At 43.7% G+C, this 15,420-nt stretch overlaps 2 protein-coding genes across 4 annotated transcripts in view; one reads left to right on the forward strand and one right to left on the reverse strand.

The window, feature by feature from the left end:
- lima1a (LIM domain and actin binding 1a) overlaps nucleotides 1-14,076 on the forward strand; it is a 28,253-nt gene extending 14,177 nt beyond the window's left edge. For all 3 annotated transcript variants that reach the window (XM_026154178.2, XM_080294754.1, XM_026154179.2), the window contains 7 exons: nucleotides 7,718-7,775; nucleotides 9,697-9,791; nucleotides 10,784-10,849; nucleotides 10,988-11,039; nucleotides 11,248-11,312; nucleotides 11,499-11,632; nucleotides 11,994-14,076. In XM_026154178.2, the coding sequence (XP_026009963.2) occupies nucleotides 7,718-7,775; nucleotides 9,697-9,791; nucleotides 10,784-10,849; nucleotides 10,988-11,039; nucleotides 11,248-11,312; nucleotides 11,499-11,632; nucleotides 11,994-13,038 (1,515 nt within the window). In that variant the 3' untranslated portion in view covers nucleotides 13,039-14,076. The remainder of the gene's footprint in view (nucleotides 1-7,717; nucleotides 7,776-9,696; nucleotides 9,792-10,783; nucleotides 10,850-10,987; nucleotides 11,040-11,247; nucleotides 11,313-11,498; nucleotides 11,633-11,993) is intronic.
- Nucleotides 9,667-15,420, reverse strand: part of spryd3 (SPRY domain containing 3) — an 88,097-nt gene continuing 82,343 nt past the window's right edge. The window contains exon 11 of the mRNA XM_080294757.1: nucleotides 9,667-15,321. Within this exon, the coding sequence (XP_080150883.1) occupies nucleotides 15,196-15,321 (126 nt within the window). The 3' untranslated portion in view covers nucleotides 9,667-15,195. The remainder of the gene's footprint in view (nucleotides 15,322-15,420) is intronic.

The following is a 15,420-nucleotide window of genomic DNA, read 5'->3' on the forward strand; positions in this document are numbered from 1 at the left end:
TTTATTTTCAGTCTTAATATAGAAACTTTGTAAGTAGAGTAAGCTGTGGAATAAAATCTTCATGAGTACCTAGTTCAGCTTCGTGTGCCTTCCTCTGATGAAGCATCATACATTAAAATGAATCAGAAATTGAGAAGATAAGTTAGTAGTCTGGGCTTCCTAAAACTGTCCACTTGTTCTCAAAGAAGTCAGATCCCCCCCAGTGCCGTCATGCTGATAGTCACATGGTGTAGCCCCACTTCACATCCTCCTCCTTTAAAAGAAACACACACTCTCAGCTGACTCGCACATTTCTCTCTGCAAAGATCCCTGAGAGATCTCTGCTTCGTGCTCCCCGAGGCAGCTAATTGTTGTTTGTGGAGCATAAAAGTCGAGGAATTTGACGTCCAGTCATGCATCAGCTCAAGGCGTGTAAAATGAAAAGTGCTCGTACTCCAAAGTGTGGCACATTAACAAGATCCACGCTGTTTCCTCAATAGAGAGCGACCATTTTATGACGAGCCACTGTGAGGCTTTCAGAGGTGGACTGATGAGTCCGAACTCGATGTGCTTTACAAATTTAAATTTGGGGTTTAGCCTTTAACTACCGTGACCTCCCAGTTATGTAAATGTAAAAATACTGAAATAAACATGACCACTTATAAATACACCAGCAATAATAAAAGTAATAGTTAGAAATTCTAAAATACAAATACTAAAAAAGACAAAAAACGGTTAAAATAATAAAAATACTAATATAACAAAAACACTTCTAGTTAAAGGGCTCATTACAAACTGGAACAGTAATTAAAAATGTGGTGATTAGACACTAAATATGGAAAAAAAACTTCATATGTGTGAGCTAATGAGTGCTTTAATAGTGGTGAGTTAAATATTTAAGACATGACCACATAATATTTATTAATAAAGATGTGGAAATGAAAGCATGTATGACCTTCTCAAGAACGCCACTAGAAAGGGAGGAAAAAATTCATTTAGACACTGTATGATTAAACGGCTTACTTGGAAATAAAAGCTGTGTCCAGCTCCCGGGGGGGCAAATACACCAGGACATAGGAAATTTTGAGACATCTGGCTCTAAATATCAGAGAGATGAGATAAGATTTGATTTAGATTACTGGGAAAATAAGTGAGTCATCAGCATAACAATAAAATGGGTGTTAATAATGGGACCCAGTGAAAGACGTGTGCTCTGCAGTTCTTCTCAGTCCTACAAAATCAACAACTCCACTTACTGTTGATTCACTTTCACTCAGTTTTGACAGAGGTTCAATTTTTCTATTATTAAATTTGATTGTTTGATGTTTGTGGTGCTCAGTGGGAAGAAGACCTCAGTATTTAAAAATGTTACAAATGTATAAATTGTCATTAGGCCAGAAAGGATAAACTGTTGACAAAAAGGTGAAAATGGTGAATTTGTTGGCTTTCTTTGGTTTATTTCTTGTCATCTTGGTTACCCCAAGAGGCTTGGTTCTTCCCGAGGTTTCTTCCAGTTTTTCCTTCCCTTTATCTCCATGTGTTTGCTCTTTTTTTTTTTTTTTTTCTCTCAAGTTTCAGCTTTCGTGTTCATGCTGCTCCCAATGTTTGGAGGAGCGGGTGGACGGCTCAGTTTTCAGCTGATGCTAACATGCTTTAAAGCAGCGGTCCCCAAACTGCTTATGTCCGACAATATTTTCACAGACTGGTCTTTAAGGTGTCGCGGATAAATACAACAAATTAAAACCAGTACCGGTACCAAAAAAACGAAGATTTATTTCAAACACACGGGAAAAGATCCAGGGAAACAGAGTTGACGATAAAAACGATAAAAAAAAAAAGATTAAAAACCATAAATTTCATACCCGAGCCTCAACTCTCGCGGCCTGGTACCTAACGATTCATGCACTGGTACCAGTCCGAGGCCCGGTGTTAGGGACCGCTGCTTTAAGGTGCTTCCATATACTGATTCTAATTCTGTTGTGAAATTGGACATTTTATAATGTAGGTCAGTGGGGATGAACTCCACCTTCAAGTGGCAATTTGAGGAAGTGCAGCTTTGGTTTTCAGTCCAGGAAGAGACTGAAAATACATTAATACAAATTAATGGCACCTGGATATTAAGGTCTTAATGTGGCACAGAGGAGGAAGATGCACAGATAATGCTGAGCAGGATTGACTCTCTCAGTTTTGGCTTAAGAGTCTGATTCTTCATGGAAACTTTTTTTTTTTTTTTTTTTTTTGTTAACAAAGGACAAAGAAGGGGTTGTAAGGAAACATGGGATGAAGAAACGTGCAGTAAAACGTGGCGTTTAAACAAAGACATCCGCCACTCTCCTCTCCACACCCGCCTCCTATGTGGGCTTTTAAAAAGTGAGATGAAGGAGCACTCTGGGGAGCTGGAGGGAAGGAGTCTTTTTATTGCTCGCTGCATAGTTGTCCTTCCAAAGGAGGGCTTGTTTGGGGAAATCCTCGAGCTGAAATACAGGATCTATACAGTTCTGTAGACACAGTGTCCGGGGCTTGTACAATAGGCTCCACTGTAGGGCCGAGGCGGGCTCTCTGCTTCTTTGTTGAGCTCCCCTTCACGGGGCAGATGATGTCATGGTGCAGCAGGCTGGCAGACTCATGACTGCAGACAGCTGATCTGCACTCTGAGCCTCGTCAGACAGTCTCCCCCCAAGGCCGTCAAAGCTCTCCGCCTCCCCTCTCCACCTCATCAATCACCCTTGTGCTCCACTCTCTGCTCCTCAGCTCCACCTCGCCCCTGTTTTCTCTCTTAACCCTCACTGCCACCCATCAAAGACCTCCACCCTTCTTTTCTTTGAAGTCATGTTATCTCGGATGGCAATTCCTTTGAGGTGAATGGTCTAATACCCCTAATGTCCCCTGGCTTTTTCTCGCACTGTCATGAGCATTTTCATAACAACTACTGAATATATTTGGTATGAAATCATGGACTGATATCAGCAATCACTAAAGCTTTGACCAAAATGTGTTCTCCGGACACCAAAATGTCAGTTTTGCACTTAAGCATTCAAGTCCAGGTCAAAATCATCATAATCTCTCCTTTTACAGTCTTAAAAGTGTTACTTTTATTTTTATTTTTTTAAGTACATATATTATAAATTTCCACTGTGTGCTGACTGGCGCTGACATAGGAAAAGTGTAAAAGCAACAAAAACTTGGCTGTTCAGCCAAGCATGACGTGTGGTGTATTTTCCACAGAAAGTGTTTCAAACAAGCAGCAAAATGAGTAATCCCAATGCTCCTGGACTCGGAAAGTCCCCAAGTGATAAGACGGCTTATATTGGCAAGTTTGGATTCATACCGGATAAATCTCAGATCATTATGGAGATGCTAAGCGCTCTTTATCTTGGACCTAACTTTCCTTTGGTTTGTTTTTAGTACTGCTATACTATTAGCTGAAATTTGATGTTGTGATGTTTGCACATGAGGTGGTCCTCAGCGAAAATTAGTATTTAGTACTTTTTCTGCGTAAATTGATGCACGATAAGTTTGTTTTTGCAAATATGGTATTGTCTGCCAATCAATCGACTCCTTCATTCTGCATGCTGAAGTTTTCTTGGAGTTGCCCCTTATGAATCGGTGTGAGTGGATGTTTGAACACATGGGCGTAGATAAAACCGTGTGCTTTAAGTGCTTAACTCTATAAGTACCACTCCATTTACCAGTAAATGAGTCTGAATTTAATTAAAACCTGATGCATGTCCTAGCATTCTGCTAATGCAGGCTGATTTTTGTAGAAATTGTCTGCTGCTGCTTGCTTTATGCCTCATATCAAAGGGGTGGGGATGCCTAATAATAAAATGGAAAAAACCTCTGCATTTGTCCAACTGTGGACACACATTAGCAAAAAATATCACCATCGTGTGAATTACTGGGAGTCCTAGATGGTGTGACAGACAGACGTAGCTTTGGGATCTGACAAATGAAGCCAGTGTGGAATTGCTTTCATTATTTTTATTTAACCCCCGTAAATATTTTCCTGATGATTTTATGGGCTCGGTCACTAGTTTTGAGTCTGAGATTTAATTAGCCAATATGTGACATCACGGTGTTTCCGCCTATTTTTTTTTATACCATCTTTAGTAACAGAATCGATATTCACTACCTATAATTTGGGGGATATTTAGGAAGATTTACTCAAACAAAATCTACTTTCTCCAGCCTCATCGTCGTCTGTGTGACGCACGTTAGCATCATCACTGTGAGCATGCTCACATTGGCCTCTCTGAGCTAAAAGCTAAACGCACTAACAGATCGGTAAAGAGTTTGTCTGCGTTTATTCCTCCAGCTCTTATCTAAACACCCCCCTCTACATCCACTCCCCTCTCTGGGCCGACTCGATGCACTCTGAAATTAATTGACCCTCACCCCTCCTCCCTCCCACACAGCCCAGCTCAGCCCCAGCCTCCCTATCCTCCCTGAGTCACCTCCCTGAGTCACCCCCCCTTGCTGCACCAGCTGCTGCTTCTCCGCCTCCCTCCTGCCCCACATTGCTCCTCTCTGTAGGCCCAAAGCTTTATTCTGATGCTGGGGGGCCGTGAAACACTTAAACAAGAAAAAAAAGAAAAGAAAGAAAGACCATCTGTAAAACCACGGCACACTCCCGTCATCATCCCCACCTTCATCCGACCACACCCCTCTTTGAGCAGCACCCCCTAGGAACACCTGCTCCTTGTCGCCTCGAATATTCCCACCCACCCTGCCCTTCATCCTCCTCCCCCTCCCCTAAAGCCATCTCCAGAGGGTCCTACCCCACATCTCCCCTGTGATAAGCCACAGTCTGTGCCTCCCCGCTCTGGAGCTGCAGGTCTTGCCGGTGCTGGATTCAAACACACGATCAAACTCCGTGAGAACCGCCTTCCCCTCGGTCTCGCCGCCGACTCCTCATCCTCTGTGGCTTTTTTTGTCCTCCCTCTTCATTTGTCTTCGCGAGAGGTAGCTATGACATATGGTGTTTGTGGCTTTCTTTGTTTGGCTCTGAGACAGTCTCCACTTTTACTTTCCCTGCTTGTTATTTTATTGACTTCTGTGTTGGACGAGGATGTTTGCGCAGCAGCTGAAAGGGGCCTTTTAAGGCTTCTCAGAGTCCACTTTATGGACTTTATCAGTAGCTCCTTTCAACTGTGTCAGCTCACTTTAAAAACAGTGTTATTGTGTGGCTTGAACTGGGTATATTAACACCTTTTAAAGGGTGTTAACTGATGCCGCAGGTGCCTTCCTGCTCTTTGTTTGGGTAAGTCTTAGTGTAAGAAGAAGTCGTTGTCTCTGGTAGACTCTGGTGTGTGTGAGGTGGGGTCATGAGGGGAACTGAAGCTCGCTCGGTCTGTCTGTTTAGGAGCTTTAATAGTATCAGGATTAGCATCAGATTCTTTGTCTGGCCCACTGATCCAGCCTTTCGAGACACAACCTGGCCTCGTATGCTTGTTTACATGCCACTCAACCCCTCATGCACACACATGCATGCAAACCAGTCTCGGACCCCCCTCCTCCTCATCCTCCCCTTCATCCACAAAGCTGCACCTCCGGTCTGTGGAAGCTAATCCACCCGGGGGAATAGATCCATTCTTATGAAGATGACTGTTTCCTTTGTTGTGATTCGTTTCTGTTCTTAACGCCCCGCTTAGGGCCTGAGTGTTGGTGTGTTTTCCTGTTCACAGCAGATGATTCAGTTCTTTCTTAACCATAATGTGCATTATTAATTATTGAACTCACTCCTGACTCAGACTCTCAGATTTGCCCCTTACCCGCCCTCAGATTACATCATCTGTGATGATCTGGTTGTCACTGCTCAGTTTTTAAAGGGGTAGAGGTTAAGCCTAGAGGTGCGAGCTTTGGAAATCCTGCTTCTTTAAGCTGTTATAATCTTTTTTTTTTTTTTTATTAGAGTCATGTGAGTTATTCAATGTGAAGAGAATTATCTGATTTTGCAGTTTCTCTCATTTTGCTGGAGGATTTAACACCTTTCCTATCACCTTTTGCTGAACTCTCACCACTTTTTTGTAATTGTGACATTCTCTGGCACCATTTAGTGAGCAGCAGTTGAACATTGTGAAGGTTTTCCCACAAAGAGGGAACACGAAAGTTTAAAGGATGAGGCTGGACTTTCCCAGTGCAACACTTTTTTTTTTTTTTTTTTTTTCCTCTCTCTCAAAAGTAGTGAGTTTGTGGACGCTGTCTCCACTTTCATTTACTTTAGACAGGGTGGACATTTGCACTGAGTTGACCTCAAAAATGAAATTTTCTTATGTGTTTAATGTAAACATCCATCTGGGTCCACGTCACAGGGCCGTAGTCTGAGCAGAGATGCTCAGGCTTCCCGCAGGTAGCACAGTAAGGTATTCCCAAGCCAACTAAAAGACTAAGTTTCTCAAGCATGTTATGTGTGCGCTCCGGGGTTTCATCCAAGGTGTGCATGCCAGAGATGCCTCACCTGGAAGTTGTCCAGGAGACATCCTAATGAGAATGAGAATCACCTGAGCCTCATTTCAGTGTGGAGGAGTAGCAGCGTTACTAAGCCTTCCTGAACGACTGAGCTCTTCACCTTATCTCTAAGACTGAACCCAGACGACCTTCAAAGAAAGATCATTTCCACCACTTGTCAGCGATCTTTCCTTCTACACCCAGTTCGAGGCCATAGATGGTGGGAAAGAAATCGACTGGTAACTCGAAGCGTCACTTCCACGTTCAGCTCTCTTCACCAAAACGGATCACTGCAGACGCTGCACCAACATATAAAAAGTCTTTGAAGACCAAAAACTCTCCAGTGTGTAGTTTAAGGAACGCATCTGTCATATCAGGCGTTTAGCACTTTGTTCTAAAACATCTTTACACAAACACAGGTTCACGGTCAGTCTAACTGAAAACTTGTTCTTGTCTTTTCAAAATACGTACAGTTCCCACTCACTGACTCTGTGGCACATAACAGATAAGATGTACAGATAATGCTCGTTGGAGGTTTGAACGCTTGTTAAATAAATTCTTCTTTCACCTTCATGCATTTATTTTTTTAGAGAAGATAAAGTGGAAATGCATAATGTGTTACACAAATGAGGTTTAACTTGTCTCAAACATACTTTCATCCAGTTTTTTCCATGATGTAAGGCCACTCTGCCTCAGCTTTATGTTGTGAAATGTTCCTGAGCTCGACTTGCCGAAGCCTGCAGAGCTCCGAGCCTGTCAGGACTCGGGCCGAAGCCAAAATCCTCCCCGTGGCCCCTGCAGCCTAAAGGCTAAATGTGCTGTGCCGCTGTTTGTCCCGTTGCGTAAGCCGTACCTTAAATGGCATGAGACGGATGATTTTGTGCCCTGAAGTTTGGGGGAGATGTCCGACTGGGGAATTCCCCACGTTCTGGGCAGATGCTCCTTTGTTATAAAGCAGCAGGTGTTCTTTTCTGCCCTGCAGCAGAGAGGTGATCGGTTTGTTTTCTGGCTGGTGGCTGAGGACAGACGGGGTGTCTTGTCTCAGACACTGAGCTCATAAGGGGATTAAAGTGGTTTGGACTGCACAAACACTGTGCCGCTCTTGACCTCTGTGATTCTCTTACCTTTGCATTTCCTCGGTCTCTCTTTGATCTTTCTGATGGCCGGGCTTTAGCTTGCAGCCTGTTGGCTCTACCAGGTGAAACATGTGAGCATCAAAGGACTGCATGTGTTTTCATCTCTTTGCCTTATGTCGGTTTGTTTTCTTCATCTGTCTGTTTTTGCGTTGCAGGCATCCAGAGAGCAGACAGGCCGAGGAAACACTGGCAGCATGGACCAACTACTAGGAGGTACATGCTTCTCTTTAATGTGCTTTCAGGGTTTTTAGGGGGCAGTTTGTTTGAGAGGTGATCGACAACACACACCAAATGACCTAGACGGCAACGGCTGATGTGAAATTAGTGTTGCATGTTTCTTATTATGTGCTTTATTCTATCTATGAGCGAGCCTCGCATTTCTTTTTAGATGTGGACAAAATTTTAATGTCATCAAATACCAAAAAAGTAAGCGACAGTTTTATTATTGGCAGAATGGAAACCTTCTGTAATACACATCTCAGCTGAATGTAAGTCGGTGAATGGCTTCATCTTCAAAAACTGCTGTCGGTGGATAAAAAGACAGCTGTGCGCTACTTCGCACCTCTGCCGAATCTTAAAATATCCTCCACACCACATGCGACTCAGTCATTTCATTGGCTAATGGTTCATGGTGGTTTTAATTTAAAGAGGAAGTGAAACTCTTTGACATGTAAGAGGCAGGTCATCCTTTTTTCTTTTCTTTTTTTTTCTTTTTTAAATGACTGAGGAGAAACCTGAGAAAACGAGCCCCTGCATGTGACCTTAAAGGGCTCATTTTTAGTAAACCCAGAATCCGTGACATAACCTCCTCAGTAGAGCGAAAGCTGCTGACTCTGCGGTCCACTTCAGCTTTATAGAAGCGTGTTGTTGCTGCTCTTCTCATTGTTTAGGTTCATGATTAGCTGTCTTATCAATCTTGTATACGGCTACGGTAGAAATAAATAAATAAATAAATAAATAAATAAATGCACAGATGATTAATTTCCCAGAATTCAGGTATAAACCAGAAGTGTGGCTCTCTGCTAACAAATTGGTCAACTCTGAGACGATCGTGATAGTTTTGATATTTACTTGTAGCTGAGTAACATAAGCACCAAATAAAGTAGATGCTTAAGTGACCTGATGAAGCAACAGCCAATACTTGGATATTTGCTCCCAGGCTTTTTGTTTTGCACATTGTTTTGCTGAGCTTAAAGCTTTATTATTGTCAATAGCTGTTAGGTATCTGGCGCATTTTGGCAAATGCCCTCCCTCTATTTTAATCTCTTTACCTGCATATAATGCAAGCCTGCTCAAATGTACTTTCTAGGCAGAGCAGTTTTGACCAAACAGAATCAAGTAGATCCCTTTGAGTTCTGTTTACAGAGATTATTTTTATTCTTGAGCATCATGCTGTCTGGCTTAAAAAGAGGCTGACTTTAAACAGCTTGTATCAGGAAAATGATGAAGTGAAGGTCTGCAGTAAGAGCAGTCAGTTGGTGAATAATACTTCGGTTTTAATGTTTGGAGTCACATTTGAGTCCCCTGATGTGATATAAATGCAGAGTTCGGCCTCTTTTAGCTCAGTTTTGGTCTCAGCAGCTGTCTGACTTTTGTGATGACAGCCAAAAAAGGCACCTCGTGTGCGTATGCAGTCATTTTAACCACATACAGTAAAAACATGAGCGATGGAAAAACAAACGGAAAGACATCTGCTATGTCAAAGGTAAACTGGAGCTCTTCGTTAACGGTGTCAGATTTACAAAGTCTTTGGGATTTTTCTTTACAAAGAGTCTCTTCCTGCTATCTTCCTGGATGGATTACATCCTTCCCCGAAATGAAAAAGCTCAGAAGTGACGACACGGGCTGCTGTGTAAGCGCTGTGATCAGCCCACTGCCTAAGAGAGCACAGGAAGAGACAAACCCACAGTTTCCCTCCACGCTGCACGCAGCTCCTGACCCCGTGTTCCCGTCATCAGCCTGCATTCACAGCAATTAATGAACTGTAACAAAAAAAGTGGCGTCTGCAGGTTACAGCAAGCACAGAAAACACTGTTCAGACATGATGTGCCCACAAAGATGAGTTAAAATAGCTGAAGTGTTTGTTAGGCAATAACTTCTAGTGTTGTGTGTTTTTTTTTTTTTTTTTTTGCAGATGGAAGCCTCGCCGAGTCCACGCCTCTCCGTGATCGGATGGCCCTCTATCAAGCAGCCATCTCCAAACAGGAAGTCCCTCCCGCTTCAGTCAATGTGAGCTTTTTGTGCCTTACTGGAAACTTTCATTTCTGGTTTATAAATTTCTAATAAAAGTGAGATTGGTGGAGTATTCATGGTTAGTGAATTTGAAATAATCCTATTTAATTGTCTTGGAGCTGAATATGAAATAACACAAATCAACCAGAGAATTTAAAAAATGTGCCCTTAAAAGATCTGCATACCTTCACATTATAAAATAATTGGGTTAAGTTACAGAGGATGGACATTCAGTGGCCTGAGCGAGCCCTGCTGTGAAAAACATGCTTCAGCTGTTATCTTTTCCTCGACGTGAAACAGGAAATGAATCATGCATGACCTTTGGGTGCATGACGCTTGTAACACGAGCCTATTTATTATTTAGACAGCGCAGTTAAGATTGCAGAATCACACTGCCCGCTGACAAAAAGCTAAAGTATTTCCAAACAAACAGTGTAAATCGGTCTCTGTGGAGCCGAGCTGGGTTGTGAACTCTGTGCCATCACCACCACACCGATGTTCCTGAATTATTCCAGGCCTGAATGGACACCCGTGGGGCAGAGCACTGGGGAATTTTGTATTTTCTAGGATGATTTTTGGAGACAAACTAGCTAATGGAAGCAAGTTGAAACAAAATGACTCCTTACATGTGATCCCAGCAAAGATATTTGCATGATTAAGATGCACATGTAGTAATTGTGTTTTTGTGGACCTACTTTTTCCTGGAGTTGTTGTTGCTGTTGACCAGCTGCATTATTGGTCAACAGGCAGTGACTGCTCTCTCTGATATAGGTTTAAACATCTGTTTTGTATACTTAAAAAATTACTTGGAGCCAAATGGCACATATACCTAAGACACTGCAGTCCCACACAGTGTGCAGCATTGTGGATGCTCTGTTAACAATAACCCTACAGGTGATACCCAGTAGGTTTATCTCCTATGAAGCAGGTGATGCCGATGGCTTATATTCCGTTGTTAACTTTCCACTCGTCCTTCTTGTTTTGCTCAGGATGATCAGCTGGATGGTTTCAGTGGGAAGCAGAAGGAGAACGTCCCCCCGTGCACTCTGGACATGGTGAGAGTTTATAGCCTGAAGGTGTTTTTGTTCCAGTGCATCAGTTTCGGCTCATCTCGACACGCATTTATCTAAACGTGTGTCAGTGTGTGATGTTTTTTTTGTTTTGTTTCTTTCACATCTCTTCTCCCGTTTCAGAGTCCAGAGTCTGAACCGAACACCAGGAGAATTTTCACCTCAGAGACCAACGGTAAGTTCTGCAGATAATTCGTGATGAAAAGTTGAAGTGAGGTTCTCACGTCTCGGTATGAACTGTCCGTCCTTGGCTTTAGTTTGTAATCCTGTAAGTGGAAGGGCTTTATCAAATATGCAGATGGCTCCCTCTAGTGTTGGTTCTGCATTACTGCCTTTCTTTCTTTTTTTTTTTTTTAATTTTTTTTCTTATTTTGCTCTCTCAGGCTCAGGACCCGGCACTCCTGCGTCCTCCAATCAGAAAGAATCGTCCCAGTCAAAGACTCCCAGGGTGAGCCCTCACAACAAACATTTACACCTCACACACACCTGTGCACCCTACACTAATCTCCACCTCCTTATTTTTATTCTTAGACTTTAACAGAGTAGCTTTGGGGAGGGTTGATGGGCTCAGCAGTCATTGTTGGTGCCCATATGTGACAAAAAATGGGGGGAAATCATGTTTATGCGTGTGCAGAACTTCCGTCTGCCGGTGAGGGAGACCTGTGCATCGTGCCTGAAGACTGTCTATCCTCTGGAGAGGCTCGTGGCCAACCAGAACGTTTACCACAGCTCCTGCTTCCGCTGTTCACACTGCAACACCAAACTCAGGTGAGGCCACAGCAGATCGGGTCAGACAATACACCCAGGCAAACATTTACAAAGGATTTTACTGCATTTAAAGCTTTTCTGCAGGGTTACTTGGAGAAAAAAACCCCTCTAAATTAAACTTTATCTCGAGGTCCTGTGTTCCCAGTAATCTAAAGAATTTAAAGATATGTTCTGCTGTTTATTTTGATTCCATTTATTCCATCAAAAATATCCAATAACCTTCTCAAAACTACTCAAAAGTACCATTTTAACCTGTTATGAACCCACGTTAACAATCTCTTTCAAACCATTCCTGATCAAGACTTTGACTTCTTTTTAGAAGAGGTCTGTTTTCTCTAAACTGTCCTCTGTTTTGGTCTAGTTTGGCAAATTATGCCTCCCTGCACAACAGCGTCTACTGCAAGCCGCACTTCTCCCAGCTCTTCAAGGCCAAAGGAAACTACGACGAGGGCTTCGGCCACCGGCCGCACAAGGAACTTTGGGAGGGCAAAAACGAGAGCGCTGAGGCCTCGCCGACATCTGTAACCAAGCCAACAGCCCAGAGCCCGGCCACACCCTCAGACCAGGAAAGCCCCAGTGTGGAGGACTCACCCTTGGCTAAAGTCAACGTCCTGACGGCCACCATGGAGGCTCTGGGACAAGGTTCCTCAGAGAAGGCTGACAAACCCACAGAGACCCGCAGGCTGAAGATCTCCTGGCCACCAAAGACTGAGCCTGAGGACACGCCCAGCCGCGGTGGAGCTGCCGCCAACACGGAGGTAGTCTCCACGGGTAAACCAATCAGAGCCAAGTGGCCTCCAGAGGAAGACTCCCCATCCACACCACCAGAGGAAGCCAGGGGCTCGCCTGTTCTGCGTCGAAACACCCCCCTGAAGGAGCGCAGCATGCCCTTCACCGCGGCAGCTCAACCTGACAGCCCTCCTGCTCCTGAGCCCAAAAAGCAGAGCGCACCGGTAGAGCGGCAGCCGAGTCCTGAACCCGCCAGCATGGACCTCCAGCACGGCGGCCAGTCGTCAGACAGCCAAACCCCCACCGAGGACAGCTGTGTAGATGTGCACACCAGCTCCGGAGAGGAAGAACAGGAAGAGGAGATGAAGAGCGAAGACGCTACAGACCATCATCTCCCCACAGAGGAGGATCTCGATGACGCTGCAGGAGGACAAGGTGAAGAGGAGGAGCAGATGGAGGAGGAAGACGGAGGCGTGCTGGAGGAAGACATGCCAGATGCTAAACTTCAGGAGACTGCAGTCTCCTCTCCGGAGGCAGAGGTGGAGGCCAGCCGGTCGTCTCAGGACGTGGGCTTCTGGGACAGCGAGGAAGAGCATGAGGAGCTGACGGTGGAGGAGCTGATTAAACGTAACCGACACTACGAGGAGGAAGAAGAGGAGGAAGAAGGGGACGTATAAAGCGAATTTTCTGCTCTCGGCCAAAACGACGACATCCACGGACGCTTAACTGATCTTCTGCCATTCCTCCTTTTTCAGACAGTTTCTTCTTCTCTTCGTGATATAAAGTTGCAGCCGTGTCCAGAGTGAATTTTATTCGTGCCTCTTTCACGACATTTAGAATAATCAAATTTTTTTTAAAAGATATTTAAAATGATTCCCCTTTAAATAAATATTTTTAACCCAAATGTTATGAGTCACAGAATAGATGTTTTTTTTTTGTGTACGCGACTTTTGTAATTTTGTATTTTCATCGGATGCTTCATTATCAAACTGCTGTCATGAGAAACCGACTGCACGGTCTTATTAGACTGCAGCTCAGCTGTGACTGAAAAGTTTCTGAATTAAGACAAAGTAGAAAATAATAAGTTTGGTTTCTTTTCTCAGAAGAAACCAGCTGTGACTTTTGAGTTCTTGATCCCACAGATGGATGACAGTTAAAGGAAAAACCTACAGCTTTAATGCACCTTGGCATTGACTCAGGTAGCTTAATGGTGAGCGAGTTGAGAGCACGGTCTAAAACGCTTGTTCAGAATCTCCCATAGGCGTTCATTTGGCTTGAGATGTGTTGATTGTGAAAGCCGCAGCCTATGAGTAACTTTATTTTCACCCTCAAACCACTGTGAGCCCTCGTGTCCAGGTGGAGGCACTGTCACCCAGAAGAAGACTTCCACCAGGATGGAAATGTTACAGGTGGACCCAGACTAGCACACAGCCACCTCTCACTGCGTGGGTTAGGTTTTTGTTTTTTCCTTTTAATTTGTCACATATGTAACCATGAACGCATTGAACTGTAAGAGACTAATGATCATTTGTTTCCACTTCTGACAAGTTAAAACTGGACAAAATTATTGTAACATTTTAAGCCAGGGGACCAAACAGCCTGACCCGCTACTGTATAAATAAACTCTGAGTATCTTTTGACATACTGCTTAAGATTGTTTTCAAAAACTGTGATGTACTTTTGTAATTTCGCATTAAAGTTTGGCTGATGTTTTATTTGGTTTCATATTATTCAGACATATCACAGAAATCCTAGTTAGCCTTGTAATGGCATCTATAAGCGGGAAAGACAAAGCAGTGTCAGAGGCAGATGGGAATGGCTAGAGAAACTCCCCTCCTACAGTCTTCTGCATCGGTACCCCAGACCAAAAGCTAAGATCCTAATCATGCAAGAATGACTTCACTAGCCTGAATTAGGAGTTCATTGTCCAGGAAAACTATCACTGAAACACAATAAAAGAAATATATACATACACAAATAAAAAGGGACCACTGTTTAAAAACTGTGGTATTATTTTCATGTTTATGTGCACCTCACACACATTAAGTTCTCATGGGGTCTTTTATTTTGAAATCTGACCAGACTCTCCTTGGACCCTCCTCATCTGTTCTTTGCAGCTTGACCTGGCGTCAGTTGGGGGGGAAAATAAACAAGACCTGGCACCGTTTAAAGTGGTGCAGTGTGAATTGCCACTTCTGGGAAGTGTCTGAAACTCACTGCGGTGGGTCTGGTGGGACTACAAGCGATCTGCTTTAGAGCCATAACGCAGTGCAGCTGCTCCAGGTGCATCCCTGAGGTTATGTGAAAAAGCAGCACGCTACAAGAACTTTTGACAAGTGGTCAAACAAGGAATTTAGACTCTTAAATGAAAGTTTTAATCTAAACTAAAGCAGCAGCCTTATTGCACAAAGGTTCTCATTATACAGGATCATATGCAGTTATGAGGAAAGTACATCTTACTGCTCCCATTAAGAGTGTAAGTAGCAGTCAGATACTAATCAGTCACTTGACCAAACAATCTGAAGTGCATCATCTTATGCTGAGAAACAAGTGAAAAACATTCAAGACTGCTGTCAATCTTCCCAGGAGCAGAAAACTGAAAAAGCAAAAGCTACAAGTGTGGCTGCCAGGAGGAAAAAAAGAACACGGCAGCACGGCTTAGTGGAGACTTCTGGAACAATGCCTCTTTAGAGACCAAAGTGGAGATGTTTGGCCATAATGCTCAGTGCCCATTTGGCAAAAACCAAACATGGCATATCAGCACAAACTCATACCAGCTGTCAGCGTGGCGGTTTGGGCTTGGTTTGCAGCCACGGGACCTGGGCACCTCGCAGTCATCGAGTCGACCATGAACTCCTCTGTGTACCAAAACATTCTAGAGTCGAATGTGAGGAGATCAGTCCAACAGCTAAAGCTGGGCCAAAACGGGGCCGACAGAGATCCCGAGCACAGCAGCAGGTCTGCAAACGAACGATAAAAAGAAAACGTCCTCCACAAGATTCACGTGAGAGATTCTTTAACAGGACTAAACATTATATTACTGGAGTAATAATTACTGA

This window comes from Astatotilapia calliptera, chromosome 20, assembly GCF_964374335.1.
Source record: "Astatotilapia calliptera chromosome 20, fAstCal68.1, whole genome shotgun sequence".
Lineage (NCBI taxonomy): Eukaryota > Metazoa > Chordata > Actinopteri > Cichliformes > Cichlidae > Astatotilapia > Astatotilapia calliptera.